This window comes from Cataglyphis hispanica, chromosome 8 (genome assembly GCF_021464435.1).
Source record: "Cataglyphis hispanica isolate Lineage 1 chromosome 8, ULB_Chis1_1.0, whole genome shotgun sequence".
Taxonomy (NCBI): Eukaryota; Metazoa; Arthropoda; class Insecta; order Hymenoptera; family Formicidae; genus Cataglyphis; species Cataglyphis hispanica.
In genome coordinates, this window is record NC_065961.1 from 96,152 (window position 1) to 116,000 (window position 19,849).

Genomic DNA, 19,849 nt, shown 5'->3' on the forward strand with positions numbered 1-19,849 from the left:
TTATTGCGAGAATTGCAAAATGGTAAAGGACTTTCCTGTTCAGTTTACTGTCCTCTACCCGCTCACGAGCGTTGGCACAATCTTTGCAGGACACCCTGTATATATATATGTATATATATATATATATATATATATATATATATGTATATAGGTCGACATCCATCATCCGTCGTATGCAAGTAGAGCAGATAAAACTGAGGAGAAAAGTCCTGCACCATTTTTTTCTATAATGCTTAATAAGAAAGTTATTATTGAGTAAAGTTTGGCTAATCATCGCTGATCTTTAGCCAGACGCATGTCAGTGAGGCGCTGTACAGCTGAGCGCTCACGCACACATGCCAGGCGCGTGGCTCATTGACATGCGTCCAGCTAAAAGTCGGCGCTGAATTGCCAGACTTCACTCAATAATAACTCTTTTATTAAGCGTTATCGAAAAAAATGGTACAGGATTTTTCTTCTCAGTTTTGCTTGCTCTACCTGCACACGACGGGTGATGCGATTGACGCACACACATATACATATATATATATATATATATATATATATATATATATATATATATATATATATATATAGGTGTCCGATAATTCGCGGATTACCCTTTAAGGGAAGGTAGAGGGTGTTATTCTGAATAGAACAGTCCTGTACCATTTTGTGATTTTCTCAATATTTAAGAAAATATTAATTTTAAAGATCAGCCAACGAAGTGCCGCGAAAGCTCGTTGCGCGAAATGCCTCCCACTGTCAATTGATACTCGGTCCGCGGCGAAGCAATGGGAGGAGCAGTTTGCGAGCATGCTTCGCTATGGCAACCAAAGAAATACACACATAATGCGCGCTCCGTTTTATGTATGTGATCTTTTCATTATGTGTGTATTTTTTTCAGTTGCCATAGCGAAGCATGCTCGCAAACTGCTCCTCCCATTGCTTCGCCGCGGACCGAGTATCAATTGACAGTGGGAAGCATTTTCGCGCCACGAGCTTTTCGCGGCACTTCGTTGGCTGATCTTTTAAAATTAATATTTTCTTAAATATTGAGAAAATCACAAAATGGTACAGGACTTTTCTATTCAGAATAACATCCTCTACCTTCCCTTAAAGGGTAATCCGCGAATTATCGGACACCCTATATATATATATATATATATATATATATATATATATATATATATATATATATGGAAGAACAATTAAGTTTCGAGACTTTCGTATAAAAAATTTATTTTTAATCATACAAATCTTAGTTAAAAAGTTTCAATCTAATTACCATCTAATACGATACACTTATCGTTAGTTGAACGTTTTCACTATTGCTCAATATAGCGACTCTGATAGTCTTTTAAAAAGAATTTCAAACTTTGATTTACGTTTCATCTGTATTTTTATAACATTACACTTATGCATAATTGCTTCTCCGAAGGCTTGTTAAATGTTTCTGTTAGCGCCTTTTCTGATTTAACGTAAAATTTAATGTTGACGCATTGTTCAAGCGTTCCTTCTATTCCATTGGTCTTAAAAAAAAATTTGTAACACAATTTCGCGATTGTATCTCATTAATTATTGAATAATTTAAAATAATTTAAACTTATATGTTTAATACTGAATTATAGATAAGCTCCTAAAATAGTGACACAAACTAAACTTTTGGAAATGCGAAGCGAATCTCGAAATTTAATTATTCGTATATATATATGTGCGTCAATCGCATCACCTGTCGTGTGCAGGTAGAACAGGCAAAACTGAGAAGAAAAGTCCTATATCATTTTTTTCGATAACGCTTAATAAAAAAGTTATTGTCGAGTGAAATCTGACAATTCAGCGCCGACCTTTAGTTGGACGCACGTCAATGAACCGCGCGCCCAGCATGTGTGAGTGAGCGTTCAGCTGTACAGCGTCTCACTGACGTGCATCTGGTTAAAAATCGGCGATGATTTGCCAAACTTTAATCAATAATAATTTTCTTATTAAGAGTTATAAGAAAAAGTGGTATAGGACTTTTCTCCTCAATTTTATCTGCTGCATACGACGGGTGATGCGATTGCGCCGGACACCTATATATTCACTCGACAAATTTATCAATGAAATTATGCATGTGTGAATGACAGCGGAATAAAGAGCTGGAGAGATAAGCGGGGAGCACACACTTTTGCATAAGCGCATAACCATAAACATAAAGAAATTGATTGGTCCACAAATGTATGCATAAGAAAATGAACCAATCAATTTCCTTATGTTTATTGTTATGCGCTTATGCAAAAGTGTGTGCTCCCGCTATACACAACGCGATTCACTATGCAAAACAGTCAGCACACCAATGAACTGCGCGCAGCGCTATGCTCTTTGCGCTATATACATACCTCTCATGATTGGCTGACGTTCGCACACTTAACTGTATTTGTGACGTCAGGCCGCGATCAGCCAATGCTACAGCGTCCATCCTAGTACTCGCCGCCATGCGTGCGTGATGCGCGCGCAGAGTAGAAGTGTATATGTGTATTCAGTGCTCGAGTCTGAAGGTTTCTTGATCGCGTGATGCGTAATAGTATTATGCATAATATATTAGTCGAAATTTAAGAATTGGAAAAATCGCATATCTCTCTCTCTCTCTCTTTCTCTCGCCACGTGTACGACTCACGTATTCAGTCGACTCTCTTGCGAACAGCTGGCGTAGCAGAGAGGGAAGAAGGGAGAAGCAAGGAGGCGAGAGGAGAGAGAGGCAAATGCGTCTGGCCGTGGCGCGGCACGCGCACGAGGTCAAGGGAAGAAGAGGGAACGAGAGAAAATAGTAGATATAGCGCGCGGGTTGTATCGCAGGCAGCACCACAACTGACAGTCCACGCGACTCCCAAAAAAAGAACATTCTCACTCACGCTACGTATACTACACGCGTGGACCGCGCCGTGTTTCACTCGGAACGCGAGCGCCATTGGCAATGTCGGGAAGTGACAGCCCAACATTCTTTCACGGCCAGCCCTGGTCCAGCTGGATCGAAAGAATCGGACGGGACAAGCCGCTGAGTAAGTGCGCTCAATCTGTCCATCCTCCGATGTCGCACCCGTACGCCCGCGGCCGTGCGGCTTTGACGGCGACGGGCGTCGGAGGCGTGCGTATCCTAACCTCACTTCGACGCTCCTTTGTCAATTGCATCGGGGGGTGAGCATATATATCGACGGGCACGTCGTTTTCTCGCGTGTTGCGCCCCCCGTTGCTCGCGTGAATTTACGCGAACGATTTTTCAGGACTGACAATTATGTAAATATAATTTATGAGAGCGAGCACATATATACACAATCTTGACGGAAAGAGAAAGAAAGAAAATAAAAGATGCGGCATTTTCTTCTCGCGGGTTTTATGAATTCTGTATAGCAGCCGCAATTGTGCATGTATGCGAGATGTATATATATAAATAAGAAAAAATAAAACTTACTTACTACAAAGTTGTGTTCTTTATTTCACATTTCTATTCAAATGTTGGGTTAGAATTATTCTCAAGAAAAATATCAAATATAATTAAATATATAATCTTATCTCATATATGGATGTATATATATGATATGTATATATATATATATGTATGTATGTATGTATGTATTATATATTATACACATACATATAATTAGAAAATATGGAACATATATGATTTCTTAATACATATTTTATATACAGATAATATGATTAATTAGCGTATGAATAATATTTTGAATTAATATATTAAAGTATAAATCTCTCTCTACGCAACAGTTTTCTCACGTTGCAACATGATTATGATACATAAAGAAATATAATCTCTAATTTTTATTATGTAATAAAACATATATTTTATATTATATTATATTATATTATATTATATAACTAAATTATTTATATTATATTAAATATTTACATATTAACATCACATAATTTTTTTTTATATATATAGACAAAAAGTTCATGTTAGCTAATATTTAATGCTATCAAAAATATATTGCATATTTTAGGTGATGAAGAAACAGAAGTCCAACCATCAAGCTCAGTCACACGTCTATCTGTAGAAGGTAATTATTGAGTTATCCTTATTATTGTTGTATGTTCTAAAAATATTATACTTATATTATGCATAATAATAGTGTAGCTTGTTATCTCAATCTTATACATATTGTAATATTAAATTAAAGATATGTTTTTCAGATATTGACTTATATGGCTTCTGCCCTGAGAGGGATGATTTTTACGGAGTGGTATGTGAAATATGCAATGCAATAGTAAAACCGCAAGCCTTTATTCAACATATGGGTACGTATTTTTATTTTTATTGATTGTTATATTAGTTCAATACAAGCTCACTTGGTAGAGTGATGGATATTAGTTTAATACAATTTAATTGTGTGAATTTATATTTATAATTATGTTATGTCTACAAAAAAAAATATAAAATGTAGAAATATAGATGTCTCTTAATAACTATATAAGATATATTACAAAATAATCCTAATTATATAATGAAATAAATATTAAATAGTTTTACTTCTAATTTTAACAATTTCTAATTATAATATAAAGTATTTTATATATAGGATATCCCAGACTTATCTGTTAATTGCAGATTTTTGAGATCATTTGGAGATGATTTTTCCTCATTGAAAATATCGAGAGAGAGAGATCATTATTTTTTGCAAATTTCCAATTTTTTTATTATATATTTTTCTAATTAAGTTTTAAATTATAATTTTCTCTTTAATTAAATTGTATCTGAAATTAAATAAAAAAATGTAGTTTTAACTGTCTATAAAAAGTTTAGTTTACAAAAGTATTTCTTTTTTAATCTTATAACATAGAAATTATTAATGCCTCGATATTTTTGTTGATGAAAAATTATCTAAAATGTACTTAAGAATCTGGCATTAGCAGATGCGGTAGATCTGAGACACTGTATATATACAAATAATTAATAGTAATGTAATAAAATACAAAGTTGCAAAATGTAGTTTAGAATGAAAAAAGTATATTCTCGTTTATTTTTATTAAACTTTTAAAACTTAATTTAATGTGAAGTCAAAATTTAAATTAAAATAAAAATAATTATTAAAGTTGTATTGTTTGAAATATACATACAATAATTTTATTTATTCTTATATATAGATAGTTTATTAAATTACACAAAATTACACAAAAATTCTTAGCTCGCAACTCATTAGCGACTTGTATATGTATTTGCAAGTATAAGAATTGTAAACATTTTCTATTTTGTCACAGAATGTCGCCATCCTTCTGGCACAGCGAATTTTTCGCCTCCTCCGAATCCGGTTGTGAAACCGTCTGTGAAAACCCCCTTCTGTAAGGTGTCCAAGCTGAAGAAGACTATCCAGCCATCAACTCCTTCATCTTCTTCGATTCCCACCGCTGGCGGCGCAAAGCTGAACCATACGATCGTCAAACGTACTACGGATCAGGCGAATCTATGTGCGAGTGGCTCGCTATCGGTCTCCTCATCGCCCCGATCGCCCCTCGAATCGATCCCAGTGCAAACTACCTCTCCTAACATAGTCGGCCCATCGAACTTCGTCGGCGTGTCAACAAATAGTGGTAGCAGTCCAGGCAAAAGCCCCGGTACCGGCGGCAGCAGCAGTGGCGGTGGCAGTGGTGGTGGTCAGCCTCGTCGGAAGAGACTCAAAACCGATCGCTCGCTGCTCAAAGATCGCGAATATGATCCCGATCGGCATTGCGGTGTCTGGAACGAGGAAACTGGCAAGCCCTGCACTAGGTCGCTTACATGCAAGGCGCACACCGTCTCGCTACGCCGAACGGTCGTTGGTCGCAGTAAGACTTTCGACAAGCTTCTCGCAGAACACCGAGCTGCAAAGGAACAACCCAACAGCGGCAGCAGTCGACAGACAACGAAGATGACGATCTCCGGCACTGTCACCATATCTTCGGCCGCTACCGTCGCTGCCGCTGCCGCTGTAGCATCCAGCTTAAACACTCCTCTTACTCCCAATGCCCCAGTATCTATTGCTGAGCCGGAAGCGCCGAGCTCGCCGCCCGTACTATCGCTGCCAGACACATATCCACTGCCACCAAAGGTGAACATTTGCATTTTTTTCTTTCTTCGCAATATTTTGTACTTAAGATTTTCTCTTATACATACTTCTTTCCCTATGATTATTTTATCTCTGTAGTGTCCTCGGTGTGACTCTTCTTCATTCGCCACGCCATGTTACTATAATCAATTTCCTCTGCGTGAGCAATCTTTGCTAATAATGAGATTGCTGGCGTAGTCGACGAAATGAAAGTTTTAATTTGATCAGTATGGTTGAGACGAATCTAACTTGAACATATATAAGTAAAGTTTCTCTCTCTTGTGTTGGATATATTACTTTCAACGCATTTAGAGAAGATGTGAGCAATAAAAAATATGTGGCTTTTTTACTTTTCTGTCAAAATTATTGTACAGCTTTCGATAAGTTTAAGACGTTGTGCATGATGTTGTCTTTTATTTTGTACGCTTTCAAAACTTTCATTTCTGCATACTCTTATGTTAGACATTGAAAGACACTTTTAAGGAAAGCAATGTAGAAATATCTTTTTTTTTTAAAGTAGATTACTTAAAAAATCGAATTACCTGTATCCTAAATTATTTAATCAATATCTATAAAAAATAACACTTCACAGATTTTTATTTTGAGATATATTTGACGAGCTAAAATATTAAGTTTTAAGATTTGCACTGTGACTGTATAGAAAAGTTTCTGATTTTCTGAGATATCACTTTTAATCACTTTTCTGTTTTTTTTACATCTAATTTGAATTTTTGAAAAGAAGAAAATGAGATATGATAAACAATACATACATTTGATTTTGTTCAATTTATATATATATATATATATATATATATATATATATTTTTTTTTTAATGGAGAGGACGATTTGCCACGATAAAAAGTATCATAAGTTGCTTAATAACTGCCAAAAGTAAAGCACATTTATTACCAGTTAATTAAAACTATTTTTTGAGAAACCAAATAAAAAAAGACTTCTATACAAAAGATAATAAACATATTTGTATTGAATTACATTAAGTTTATGTTTTGATTTCAATGAGATTTAGTATTTGTTCATTATTGCAAAGTTGACGATAGATGTATGAGAGGCGAAAACTTTTTTCTGTAAATTCAATGTTGGATTGTTTCAACATAATCTAAAGTTAGATTGGATTAAAAAGTTTTTTAATAGTGAATTAGGTTGAATTAAAAAGTTTTTGGGTGCTTCTCTCCCACTCATTATTCTTATAAGTATTTAATGATATTTTTTGTCAAAATTTCTGCACAGAAACCATATTCTTTATTTAATTAAAACATATGCGCACAAATTATCGCGCTAACATTTAATTGTCTCCTTTATATGATATATTTATAAGAGATTTGATTAATTTATTTTGATCTTTAAGTTTTTATAAGTGTTTATTATTTATAAAAGTTTACAAAAGTTATATAAATAATGAACATGACGGCTAAACTCCATTGAAAGTTACTGAGAGCTTTGATTATATGACTATGTTTATATGAAAATCTTTGAGTCCCATAAACGAAGACAAATAAATAAAAAGAAAAAAAAGACTAAATGGTGCATCTCAGTAACCAGAAGCCTTCATGCTGATTAAAGTATATCACTTAGGACACTATAAAATATATTTCAGATAAAAAATGATTATGAGATAGATATTATCTTTTATTAACTATTTCTTTTTTCAAGAATTTTAGAAATTTTAATGATTATCAAGAAATTAGAATTAAGAGAAGGCATGTCTGAAATTGAATAATATATTAGAAGAATATCATATTTCTATATACTTTCTAATAAAAATGAATCCAATATTTGATCATTTTCTTTAACTGCATTATACAACTTTGATATTGTGTTTTCAATTTTATATTTTACAGATTATTTAAAATATTTATATAAATTTCTGATAATACATGTACGCGCGCGCGCATATTCTTTTATGATAAAAGATAATATTTTTAGACCTTAGCGCTACTAAATAATACATGATATATTTTTCTTTTAAATTGTACTAAAGATTATACAACAAACGTTTTTTAATTTTAAAGTTCGTCAGTTTTTTAAAATAAATAATAACAGAAAATCAAAACCGTTTTAAAAGATAAATTAAAATTATATTTTAATTTTGACAGGTTGTCCCAAAGCACCTGTAACAACGTTCGTGAGCAGGTAGAGCATAGTAAACTGAACAGAAAAGTCTTATATTCATTTTTTCCTATAATACTTAATAAAGTAGTTATTGAGTAAATTCTGTCAAATCAGCGCCGACTTTTAGTAGAACACACGTTAGTGAGTCGTCTGGTAATTTCGTGCCGCCGTAACAGCAGAACGCTCACACATACTATTAAACGCGTATCTTACTGACATTTTCCCGGCTAAAAGTCGGCGCTGATTGACCAGATTTTATTCAAGAATAACTTTATTAAGCATTATAAAAAAAATGGTAAAGGACTTTTTTCTGTTCAGTTTACTACCGTTCTACCCGTTCACAAGCATTGTCACAGGTGCTTTGGGACATTCTGTATATATATACACACACACACACACACACACACACACACACACACACACACACACACACACACACACACACACACACATACATACATACATACATATATAGACTGTCTCAGATCATTTGGGACACTATCGCGTGCAGATAGAGCGGACCAAACTGAGTCGAAAAGTACTCTATCATTTTTTTGTATAACGCTTAATAAAAAAATTATTATTGAATAAAGTTTGGTCAATCATCGCCGATCTTTAGCCGGGAGCACATCGGTGAGCCATAGTGTAACAGCTGAGCGCTCACGCATACTACTAGACGCATGGCTCACCAACGTATGCCTGGCTAAAGATCAGTGATTGGCTAAAATTTACTCAATAATAATTCTTTTATTAAACGTTATACAAAAAAATGATACAGAACTTTTTGACTCACTTTGGTCCGCTCTATCTGCACACGAGTTGTCCCAAATGATCTGAGACATTCTGTATATATACAGTGTATATACACTGTATATGTATGTGTATATGTACGGGTGGTCTAGGACCATTGTATATATACCCTATATATATACAGTAGTCCTAGACCACCCGTACACCTCTTTTCTTTAAAAAACTAAGCATTTTAGAGAAAAACGTTTTGAACAAAAATTGTATGGTTTTGAGAGGAACATAAAATGGTGTCATTGGTTTGACCTTGGATGACATCGTTAAGGTAAAGTCAAGGACACCTTTAATTTCTTAAATGGAAACCCCCATTTTTTTGCATATTCTTGTAGCTTATCTCGAGAGCTTTTCAAAACACTATAATAAAGTATTTTTTCATTAAGAATTTTTTGAGTTATTTTGTATCTTAATCTGACATATTTTAATATAAAATATAAAACATCTCGAAAATTATTTAGTTTTTGATAATTGTATCGTAATACTTTTATGTGCAGAATAATAAGGTGACTCAAATGGTGTACAGAAAATAATTGTTTTTAAAAAAAGTATGCAATTATTTGCAATATATTTTTTTATAACAATTATTTATTTTTTCTTTACACCATTTGATTCATCTTATTACTTTGTACATAAAATTATTACGATACAATTATCGAACACTAAATAATTTTCGAAATATTTTATATTTTATACTAAAATATGTCAAATTAAGATACGAAATAACTCAAAAAATTCTTAATGGAAAAATACTTTATTGTAGTGTTTTGGAAAGCTCTCGACATAAGCTACAAGAATATGCAATAAAAAATAGGGGATTCCATTTAAGATATTAAAGGTGTTTTTGACTTGACCTTAATGATGCCCTCCAAGGTCAAACCAATGATACCATCTTATATTCCCCTCAAAACCATACAATTTTTGTTTAAAATATTTTTTTCTAAAATGCTTAGTTTTTGAAGGAAAAGGGGTGTACGGGTAGTCTAGGACACTCTGTATATACCACCTAAAATCCCTCCAAAAGTGGCCACGTTTATCTTTTAAACTAACAGAGATAGACCATAACAAATATTAAATATATTTGAAATTAAATGGTTCAAACTGAACTTTATTGTGAGCATAATGGTTGTTTCGAAAAGCAATCTGTATTAAGCGGTTAGGAAGAGGTTACGAAGAGGTATGCATAATTTTTTTATAATAATGAATTTTTTACATGAAAAAAATTGTAAAGCTATTTGAAATGAATATAACGATGTGTAATATAATGTAAATATTTTACATATTATACGAGTTTTATTGACTTCAAATATCACGAGCGATGTCTATCTTTTCATTTTCAGTGGCCAACTTTGGATTGAGTATTATGATCAAATGACAACATGATATGTCAATCTTTAATATATCAGTTTTATATGTAAATTATATATCATACATTGTTGTATTTATTTCAAATAGTGCTACAACTTCTATCATATCGCAGTATTCATATTTTTATAATAAAATTATACATATCTCTCCGTTTGTTATCACAGATAGCTTTTCAAAGCAACCATGATGCTTACAATAGAGTTCAGTTTAAACCATTTAATTTGATATATATTTGTTATAATCTATCTCTTTCAATTTAAAAGATAAAAGAAGATGGCCACTTTTGGTGGAACTTTGTGTATGTGTATATATATATATATATATATATATATATATATATATATAATATATATATATACAAAGTTCTAGCAAAAGTGGCCATCTTCTTTTATCTTTTAAATTAAAAGAGATAGATTATAACAAATATATATCAAATTAAATGGTCACTTTTGGTGAAATTTTCTATATATATAAATCTCTTCATTTTTGTTGCATGGTGAAAAAATAATCGTCATCAAACTTAGTAAATTTATTTTTAGATACGAAAAATATTTTGTATTTAAAGTAGAAACAAAAAATGAAAAAAGAAATTGATTCTGCTAACAAACACGGATCGATCGACCCAATTGAATTAGCGTCGAGACGCAACACTGAGCTACTTCGCGTTAAAGGCAAAGACAGAGGGTGTCGGTTGATACTTGTTTTCTGTTTTTGTTATTGCAGGCTGTTGATTTGCTTTATCGGTGTCTGGCCCCGCATGGCTCCACTAAACCTGTAAGGCATGGTTTCTTTTGGGCATTTAAACGCCACCTTCTTCTATGGGATCTACGATTCTTACTCTACGAGTCGCCAACCCTTCTCTTTTTTAGACCAAACTCGAAGAAGACTTCGCCAACGAGGAATTGCGGAGTCTAAAGTCCACAATGGTAATCAACTCTACCATCGCAACCGACAACAGCAACAGCAGTAGCGGAGGTGGAGGCGGCAGTAGCGGTGACAGCACGTTGCAACAACAATCGGGCTCAATGATGGGACCGATATCTGTGATGCTGCCGTCGCTGTCCCCGCTATCGGGTGTGAACAATGAGGAATCGTCAGGAGTGGCCACTCTGATACCGAGCACTACGTCAGCTGCGATGCCGATCATATCGATGCCACTACCAACCACTTGCATGCAACCGCCCACGGTAGTCGCGACAGTACTTGAGGGCGAGACACCGGTGGACATCGATACTGAAAACATGTCTGTGTATTCCCCTATTTATACTGCAACCAAGGATGCCAAATCGCAGCTAGTAATGCAAATACAATCACGGCCGAATAGTCATTCATCACAGTCACCTATCTCGGTCAGGAACTATCAGCAGATACAGGCTTCTATGCCAAGCCTGAATTTGTTTGAGCCGGTAGAACAGCTGGAGCAACAGCATGCAAGCCAGATCAACGGCAAGAGACTGAATCATGCGAACTCGATGTCGCGACAGCAAAAAAGGCACAGCAAATTGCACCATGAGCAGTTGTCATGCCAATCATCGCAGGATTATTCGACGTCCGCATCAATCCAGGTCGAGGCGACGACTACATCGTCGCCATATCCGCATTTCGGCGACATTTCCTGGTCGAATTGTCATCCGGAACCATTGGCAGTCAGCCGGTGGCTTCGTATTTCATCAAGCCGTAAACAATACAATTTCAATATTCACTGACACAAGACCCCACCCACCCCGGGCTGAGGACCGTGCGCCGCCGGCGTCGTTTGTCTACCTCCTTTCTTTTACGACACCATTTTCTCTTTTTTCATCCTCTATATCGTCGTCATCCTAGTCGTTGCTGCCACAGTTGATATCGCGTCCACAGCCTATCGAAAGGGGAGGGGAGGGGGTTGGGAGAGAGAAGGGCTCATGTTTTCGTCATTCATCGCTATAGATGAGTATTTTGCACAATCGAACGCAAAAAATCGGTCCACGATGGATAATGCTCTCGCACGAGTCTCTAATATACGATGTAATCTTCCGTTTTCGTGCATGATATTGCACGATAGTCTAAATTTCAGCATCAGATCATGAGTGCGTCGCTGTATAATATCGAGAAAGAATTTCCAATCGATGGTCCATGAGGATCGCGTATCTATACTCTTAATACGAAACTCCATTAAGAAAAAAAAAAAACGGGTGTCGATGTATGTATTCCATTCTCGTTTACTCGCTGAATTTTTAATGTAAGATAGAGAAAAAGACATAGGTAGGAGATAGAGATAAAGACATAGAGAACGAGAATGTGTGTCTTGAATGAATGGTTAATAATATTGCGATATCGTAAAATTTCTGCACATAATTCTCTACACAAAGTACCGTGTATTTTTTTATTTGTTATATGGCTTGTAATGTCGCAAAACATTACGTCAATTCTCTTTTCCTAATTATGCACGTTACGACTATCTCGCAATGATCATGAAGCGATTACTTTTATTAACTAAGATTCTAGATACTTTTCAAGATAAGTAAAAGTAAGAGAGAGATATAAGAGTATGCGTTTTGTATCAGGAATATTTTAGTGAGATATAAATCAAGCAACATTGCGATTTAAATGTTAAATTTTCTTGCCAAAAACAATCGATGATGATCATGATGACAGCGTTCGTTTCAGATTTTACTCAAATAGTTTAAGTTGGAATTATCAAGCCACATATCACAAATTATTTTTATTATTCTGGTCATGCTGTTGATTTTTTCAAATCTCGAAATTATTTAAGAATTTTTCTTTGGTGTATCATGATTTATTAAAAATACTTTATTTTTACATATTGAAATCTAATTCCAACGTATTTGTTCCTAGCAAATTATTTAATATGTCGCTGAGATTTTTTTCATTTAATTAGAAATTAATAATTGCATATAGCATTTTATTGATGGATAAAATTATGAGCATGCAGTTATTTTTTGTGGTATAAAATGCCATCATATTTCGTACATTTTTTAGCAAATTGTGCAGAAATTTTGTAAATAAATCGCAAATTATTCTTGTCTTATATTGTACATAGGAAGATGTTTAGCGCCAGCTAAACACACACACATACATAGTTTTTGCATAGATAAAAAGAATTTTACTTTATTTCCTCTTATAAGATGAATGGCGTGTAGAGTGTACATATAATGTATATATACACACACACGCATATATATATGTGCGTGCGTGCGTGCGTGCGTGCGTGCGTGCGTGCGTGTGTGTGTGTGTGTGTGTGTGTGTGTATTTTTTATCGATCACGATAAAATCTTCTCTCTTGCATATAAGCGAACATAAAAAGAGCGCCATTATTTAAGTTATAAAGAATGTCTCAAATCTGTATGTTCAAACTGAAGAGATGGACTCAGCATGCTAAAATAAGACACTTCTGCACTTTGGGCAAATCTCAAAAATAGTCAAAATCAAAATTTGATAAGAGTGGAGTCCCAAGTAATAAAGTGATGTCATTTGACATAATTTTGCTACTTGGAGTATTGCTGTTCTTCTCAAATTTAAGTATTAAAGGCATAAAAGTCATTATTCAAATAATAAGAACTATATTTTGGAATGTAATTCTTAATTTAAATAATGATTTTTATGCTTTCAATATCCGAATTTGATAAAAATGGCAATATTCCATATTTGTTAAATTTTAATGTGGGTAGGTTTTGAGATTTGACCAAAATACCAAGTAGAAAAGTTTCTTATTTTAGCATACTGGACCCGTTCAATTTGGACATAGATCAAAAGCACTCTTTATGTACACACACTCTGGTTTCTTTTTACCATTTTTTGCCATAAGGTTATAATAGAAAAATCGTAGCTCCGAGTGATTCTTTTTTAATTTGATTTCATTCTGCATTACTGAATTTCATGACAAGATGAGATCAGTTTGCGATAAATATTATAATAAAGAACAAATCGAGTGATATTTTTTTCTTTTGAATGAATTGCGAATATATACATACAATATAAAATAGAAGAGGCCAGTGGATAAAAATTTAAAGTTTTGTCTATATACATTGATTCATTACATTGACGTTAAATACATTGATATATACAATAATATCACAAATAATGATTTCTATAATCTGAGGCAATAACATTTATTTGTCACAAATGATAATTTATTTTTAAATGAATCTTCGTAATAAAAATCTACTTCGTCTGTTTGCCCTTTCACAAATAGCGTTTGCATTCATTTATGAATATGAATTTATCTGTAAAAATCCGCGCAATCTGTATAATACGGAAGATTGGACGACGTAATCGATTAGCGCAATAATTAAAATATTGATAATGTTACGTAACAAAATTTAATTAATATAACTACGGGATCGCTAACTACTTTAATTAAATATACATTGCTCAAAAAATTGATATCATTTTTCTCATGTAGAACTAGATATTTTAATATTTTAGAACAATAGTTTTATAGTATTCAAATATACTATAACTATATTACTTCATGTATAACATATTTTAATGGATCAATAGATATAAATTGTTTAAATACAATATAATACAAATGTAATACAAACTATTAAAAATTTTTCAAATTTCTTTTTGCTATTCTACAAAAATCTCATCTTTATGACGTACATATGTTTGATACTGTTCGCGTAAATAGCTGATCAAATAAATCGTAAGTCACTGAATATTTGTCCATGGACAAAGTGAGTTATATGATCCCGCTGTATTTTTACCTAAGATAATTATTTATTTTTGTACGTATTCGTTATAATTTGCATTCTTGCGCACTGCAGTTTTCTGTTTAGTAAACACAACAAGTAATAATAACATAATGTCAATGTTATAATTTTTTACTCAACAATATAACTGTTGTACAAGCTATGTTACATTGTTGAGTGGAAAATTATAACATTCTAACATAACATTGATATTATGTTACTGTTACTTTGTGTTTATTGAGTGACAACTCAATAAACAGTGTTCTTTATTATAACTTAATAATTGAGTGACAACTCAGTAACAGGATGAAATGCGCGCAAAGTTATCCCAGATATCCCTAAAAGACGACTTAAAGACGTTTTAGCATTCTTTAAACATTCTCAAAATATCTTTTGGCCTTCTTGTGCTATCTGGGTAATCAATAATGCAGCAGTATGCAAGATATGCATACATCTTATCATAGATTGTGATATTTGATTTTATTAATGATTAATAGGATAATTGTACATGCACGTGTCTGTATATTGTATTCGACGGCAGAAATGTAGCACGTCTTGTTTTTTTTCTCTGTAAGAGGTGCTTTTCGCGTGCTATATTCGTCATTATTTTCTTGCTTTATCGTTTAAAGAAGAACAAAGGAATACTAATCGCGCATTGTTTTTTAGTGGCGCGCTTTCGTTAATAAATAGAATCCTTTAGCTTAATGGACGTAAACGAAAAATTTAGGAAATGATAAAGATTAGGCCAATTTGCGATTAGCACGAAGAAAAAGAGGATTATTGTATGTTTGTGTGCGCGTGTTAAGTTATATAAAAAAATGATTAATTCTTCAATATACCGCACAGTATAAAGCGATGCCTCACATCATCGCCACACTGATCCTCTCGGCTACCTGAAACCGTGATAACTTGTACATAAATCGTGTAAGCAATTAATTATTCACGTACCTATGGACATCAATTAGCCGTATAGTTGTGTAAGAAACGGTATATACATATATATACAGGGTATCCCACCAAAAGTGGCCAACCCCTTTTATTTTTTAAACTAAAAGAGATAGACCATGATAAATATATATCGAATTAAATGGTTCAAACTGAATTCTATTGTGGGTATAGTGATTCTTCTAAAAGTTATCTGTGTTAGCGAACGGAGAGGTATACATAATTTTTTTATAATGTGAATTTTTCGATAGGAAAAAAGTTGTAGTGCTGTTTAAAATGAATACAACGATATATGATATAATGTAAATATTTTACATATTATACGAGTTTTATTGAATTGAAATATTGCGAGCGTTGTCTATCTTTTCATTTTTAATTCTGTGGTATGGCCAACTTTGGATTGAGTATTATGATCAAATGACAATATGACATGTGTCAATTTCTAATATACGAGTCTGAAGTTGGCCACAACGCAGGGCAGAAAGTGTAGAAGTTTTAGAAGCAATCACTATGCTCACAATAAAGTCAATTTGAACCATTTAATTTGATATATATTTGTTATGGTCTATCTCTTTTAGTTTAAAAGATAAAAGGTGACTACTTTTGGTGAGACAACCTTTATACAAAACATGTATACATGTATGTATATCTATGCAAACACGTTAAAAAAAAGGAGAGGGAGAAAGGGAGAGGTGATCTCGCAGACATAACTTCGATTGCTCTGATAAGCATCTCGTAACCTACGTAACCTCGTGCGCATAAGTATGCGAATATTTTGCATATATGTATACATATAATGATATTAAATATAGTTCTCTCGATCTCTTAGCTTCATATATATGATATGAAAATTGCGTCAACGATGAAAATTGCATAACAATGTTTAATACTGTTTTCTTGATTCGGAACTTTATTTTCTCTAAGTTAATGCGAGATGACGAATAGACAGCTTTATATGCGCAAACAATCGGTTTCTCGTTTCCCTGAAAAAAAAAACTACCCCGTGTATGTACCACATTTAGTGTTCATTGCTCGGCGCAAAACGATTGTACCGATAAATCTCGAGCGATCTTGAGAAATGATGCGACACCGATAACGAGCGCCGTTATAAAAAATCCGCTTTTCCTAATTAAAAATCAGCTCAACTAATAAAGCTATAGATTTTTTTACATCTTTATCCACAAATGTCCCGAGAGCAATAATATAGTACGGTCCACGACTACGCGAGTTGGTAGCAATAATCATTTCATTAACTGTAAGACATTAACAAGACGCATTTTCCGGTGGCTTTCACGCTCTTATCGTCGATAAAGCACAGAATTGATTGTGATGCTGCAATTTTTTTAAATCGATTTTGTAAAAAAAAAAGTCAATTTGAAAGGTATCCGTAAAAATTTTTATTTTGCGAGATAGAAACATCCGAATTTCGAAAGGATTAAAAGTTGTTAAAGAAATTGTTAAATTTTTCTCATATATTTTGTATTCCATTATTAAAATATATCCGCGCATATATTTTTTTAATCAAAATTAGAATACTAAAACTTTCTACTTTATATACAGGATTTCTCATATAAAATCTTACAAGATATTTTCTCCAAAACCTTATTTAAAAAAATATAGAATGGTTTTATATAAAAAAAAAGGTTGATCTTCATATGATCTTGAAAAATGACCTTAATTAAGGTTCAAGATTATCAACTTTTCTCCTATAAAATCTTATAAATTTTGTCTGAAACATTTTTTTGTATTATATTAAGTTTCTAAAAAAAAACATCTTTTAACACTTTATGTGAAACACCCTGCATATTGATAACCTAATAAGAAAATAGAAATGAAAATTTTAAATAATTTTTTTTTTTTCTTTGAGTATTTGAAAGATTTTTATGAATTTTTTAAAACTCATTTATTCTTACAGACGAAACAATATATTTGGGAGCAAAATAAACCGCTTTATTATATAAAAAAGTTTTATTTTGTTTTAAGAAAAAAGAGCGAGGAGATATAAAAGAGAAAGAAAAGAGCGAAAATTATATTTTTTGATTCAATTTCTTCTTGCCTTATTAGTGCGCATGCGCGCCAACTAATATTTTAATTAATTATGTCAGCACATAAAACACATACACTGTGATGCGGTAGAATGATATGTACGATAGATTGATAAATTGATTAAGACTGAATATATCAATGAGACGGGGAAGGACTCGTCCAACGAATTAGATTAGAATGTCGATGAATTTTAGCGAATTTTTTTTTCTTTTTTTGTATAGATTCTTTTTTTAAATAGCGTATCGGTGGTATATATTGCTTTATATCATGTCGAAACGTGTGCATGAGTTACACTTAGAATGGATAGTTGATTTTGTCTCTTTGGTATTATAATTTGTGGTAACGTGGTAGAGTTGAAAAAGAGAACAATTTCCAGCTTCAGATTTATTACAAAGCGCAAGATATTTTGTGGCATTTAATTTAAATATATATTTTATATTTATTTGTGTAAATCGATATTTTTATTTTATCCATTTACCTTACATCCATTTTTTTCTTTTCTACCTATACATACATATGTGCAAATAAATAAGCAAATTTTTGTGTGAGAATTAGAAAGATACATATATTAATTGAAGAAGAAGATACAAGAAATTTGCTTATACTTCTTTTTTTGCTATTGCATATCACTGATCGTAAATATTATGATATATTTCGATTATATCGTATTATCGTATAACAATCGTTTAAAAATTAATGCGGAAAATTAATGTACATTATTAACAAATGTTTGAAAAGTTATAAGATTTTACAATTCTATCTATTATTATTCTATATATTATTTTACTATCTATTATTGATATGAGTTTTATTTAAATGTAATGTATTAAAAATATCGGTAGTTGACTATATGATATCAAACATTTAATACATACCTTTTTTCTAAAAGAAATTATTGGAATTTTATTCGTATATACATAAATTATGAACAAGTTTTACAAATGTTCTTTAACAGATTCCAATAAATATGTGTATCAATAGCAACAATTTATTCCTCATTATTAAATTCTCACAATATCTTATTTCTTCGTTATTTAAAATTTTTTCTTATTCAAAAGTTTACTATGAAATCTAATTAAATTTTTTATTAGACATCAAAGTTAAAATCTATGAATGACGTAATTTTGGTTAAGTAAAGATTAATTATAAACTCTCGAAAGTGAGGACAGAACATTACTATTGGCATACATTATTTTTGGGACATTATTATAGTATTATCTTGCCATTGATTAAAATATGTATATTTTTATTACTCCATTTATTTGTTGTAGTAAAATTAACGTAATGAAATTGTGTAGATTCGCAGAAATTGTGTAGATTCACAGACCGCACACTAAATATAATATATACAGAATGGGGCATTTGTTATTAGCAAAATGTTACTAGCTATTATCTCTGAAAGTACATATTATAGCAAAAAATATTTCAGACAAAAATTATTTGACTCGAAGGAGGACATAAGAAGGTGCCATTGGTTTGATCTTGAATAGTCTTTTGAAGGTCACGTGAATATTTAATTTCCTTAATAGAAACCTCCATTTTCCATTACGTATTCTTATAGCTTAGCTCGAGAGCTTTTCAAAATACTATAATAAAGTATTTTTTTCGAGTTATTCTATATTTTATTCTGACATATTTTAATATAATATAAAATATCTTGTAACATATTTAATTTTCGATAATCTTATCCTAATACTTTTATATACAGAATAATAAGATGAATCAATTAATGTAAAAAAAAATAATAGCAAAAAAGATACATTAATACAGTAAATGAGTACATACTTACTTTTCTTAAAAATTATTTT

General features: G+C 32.2%; 1 protein-coding gene across 2 annotated transcripts; it reads left to right on the forward strand.

Moving 5' to 3' along the window:
• The first annotated feature begins 1,124 nt into the window (after positions 1-1,124).
• LOC126851773 (ataxin-7-like protein 1) lies at positions 1,125-18,443 on the forward strand. Of its 2 annotated transcripts, XM_050596085.1 has the most exons (6): positions 1,126-3,017; positions 3,978-4,034; positions 4,168-4,272; positions 5,233-6,059; positions 11,080-11,130; positions 11,226-18,443. In XM_050596085.1, exons 1-6 carry the CDS (start codon positions 2,933-2,935, stop codon positions 12,060-12,062), a joined length of 1,962 nt encoding a protein of 653 aa, XP_050452042.1. In that variant the 5' UTR covers positions 1,126-2,932; the 3' UTR covers positions 12,063-18,443. The 2 variants fall into 2 exon arrangements, with proteins under 2 accessions (XP_050452043.1, XP_050452042.1); XM_050596086.1 differs by lacking the exon at positions 11,080-11,130 and having other exon boundaries at positions 1,125-3,017.
• The last annotated feature ends 1,406 nt before the right edge of the window (positions 18,444-19,849 follow it).

Excerpts from the sequence above, each read along its gene's own strand:
- LOC126851773 (XM_050596085.1), top strand. The coding sequence starts at position 2,933 with ATGTCGGGAAGTGACAGCCCAACATTCTTTCACGGCCAGCCCTGGTCC. Across the intron at positions 4,035-4,167 it reads CACACGTCTATCTGTAGAAG|ATATTGACTTATATGGCTTC; the intron begins GTAATTATTGAG and ends TATGTTTTTCAG. Across the intron at positions 11,131-11,225 it reads CGCATGGCTCCACTAAACCT|ACCAAACTCGAAGAAGACTT; the intron begins GTAAGGCATGGT and ends TCTCTTTTTTAG.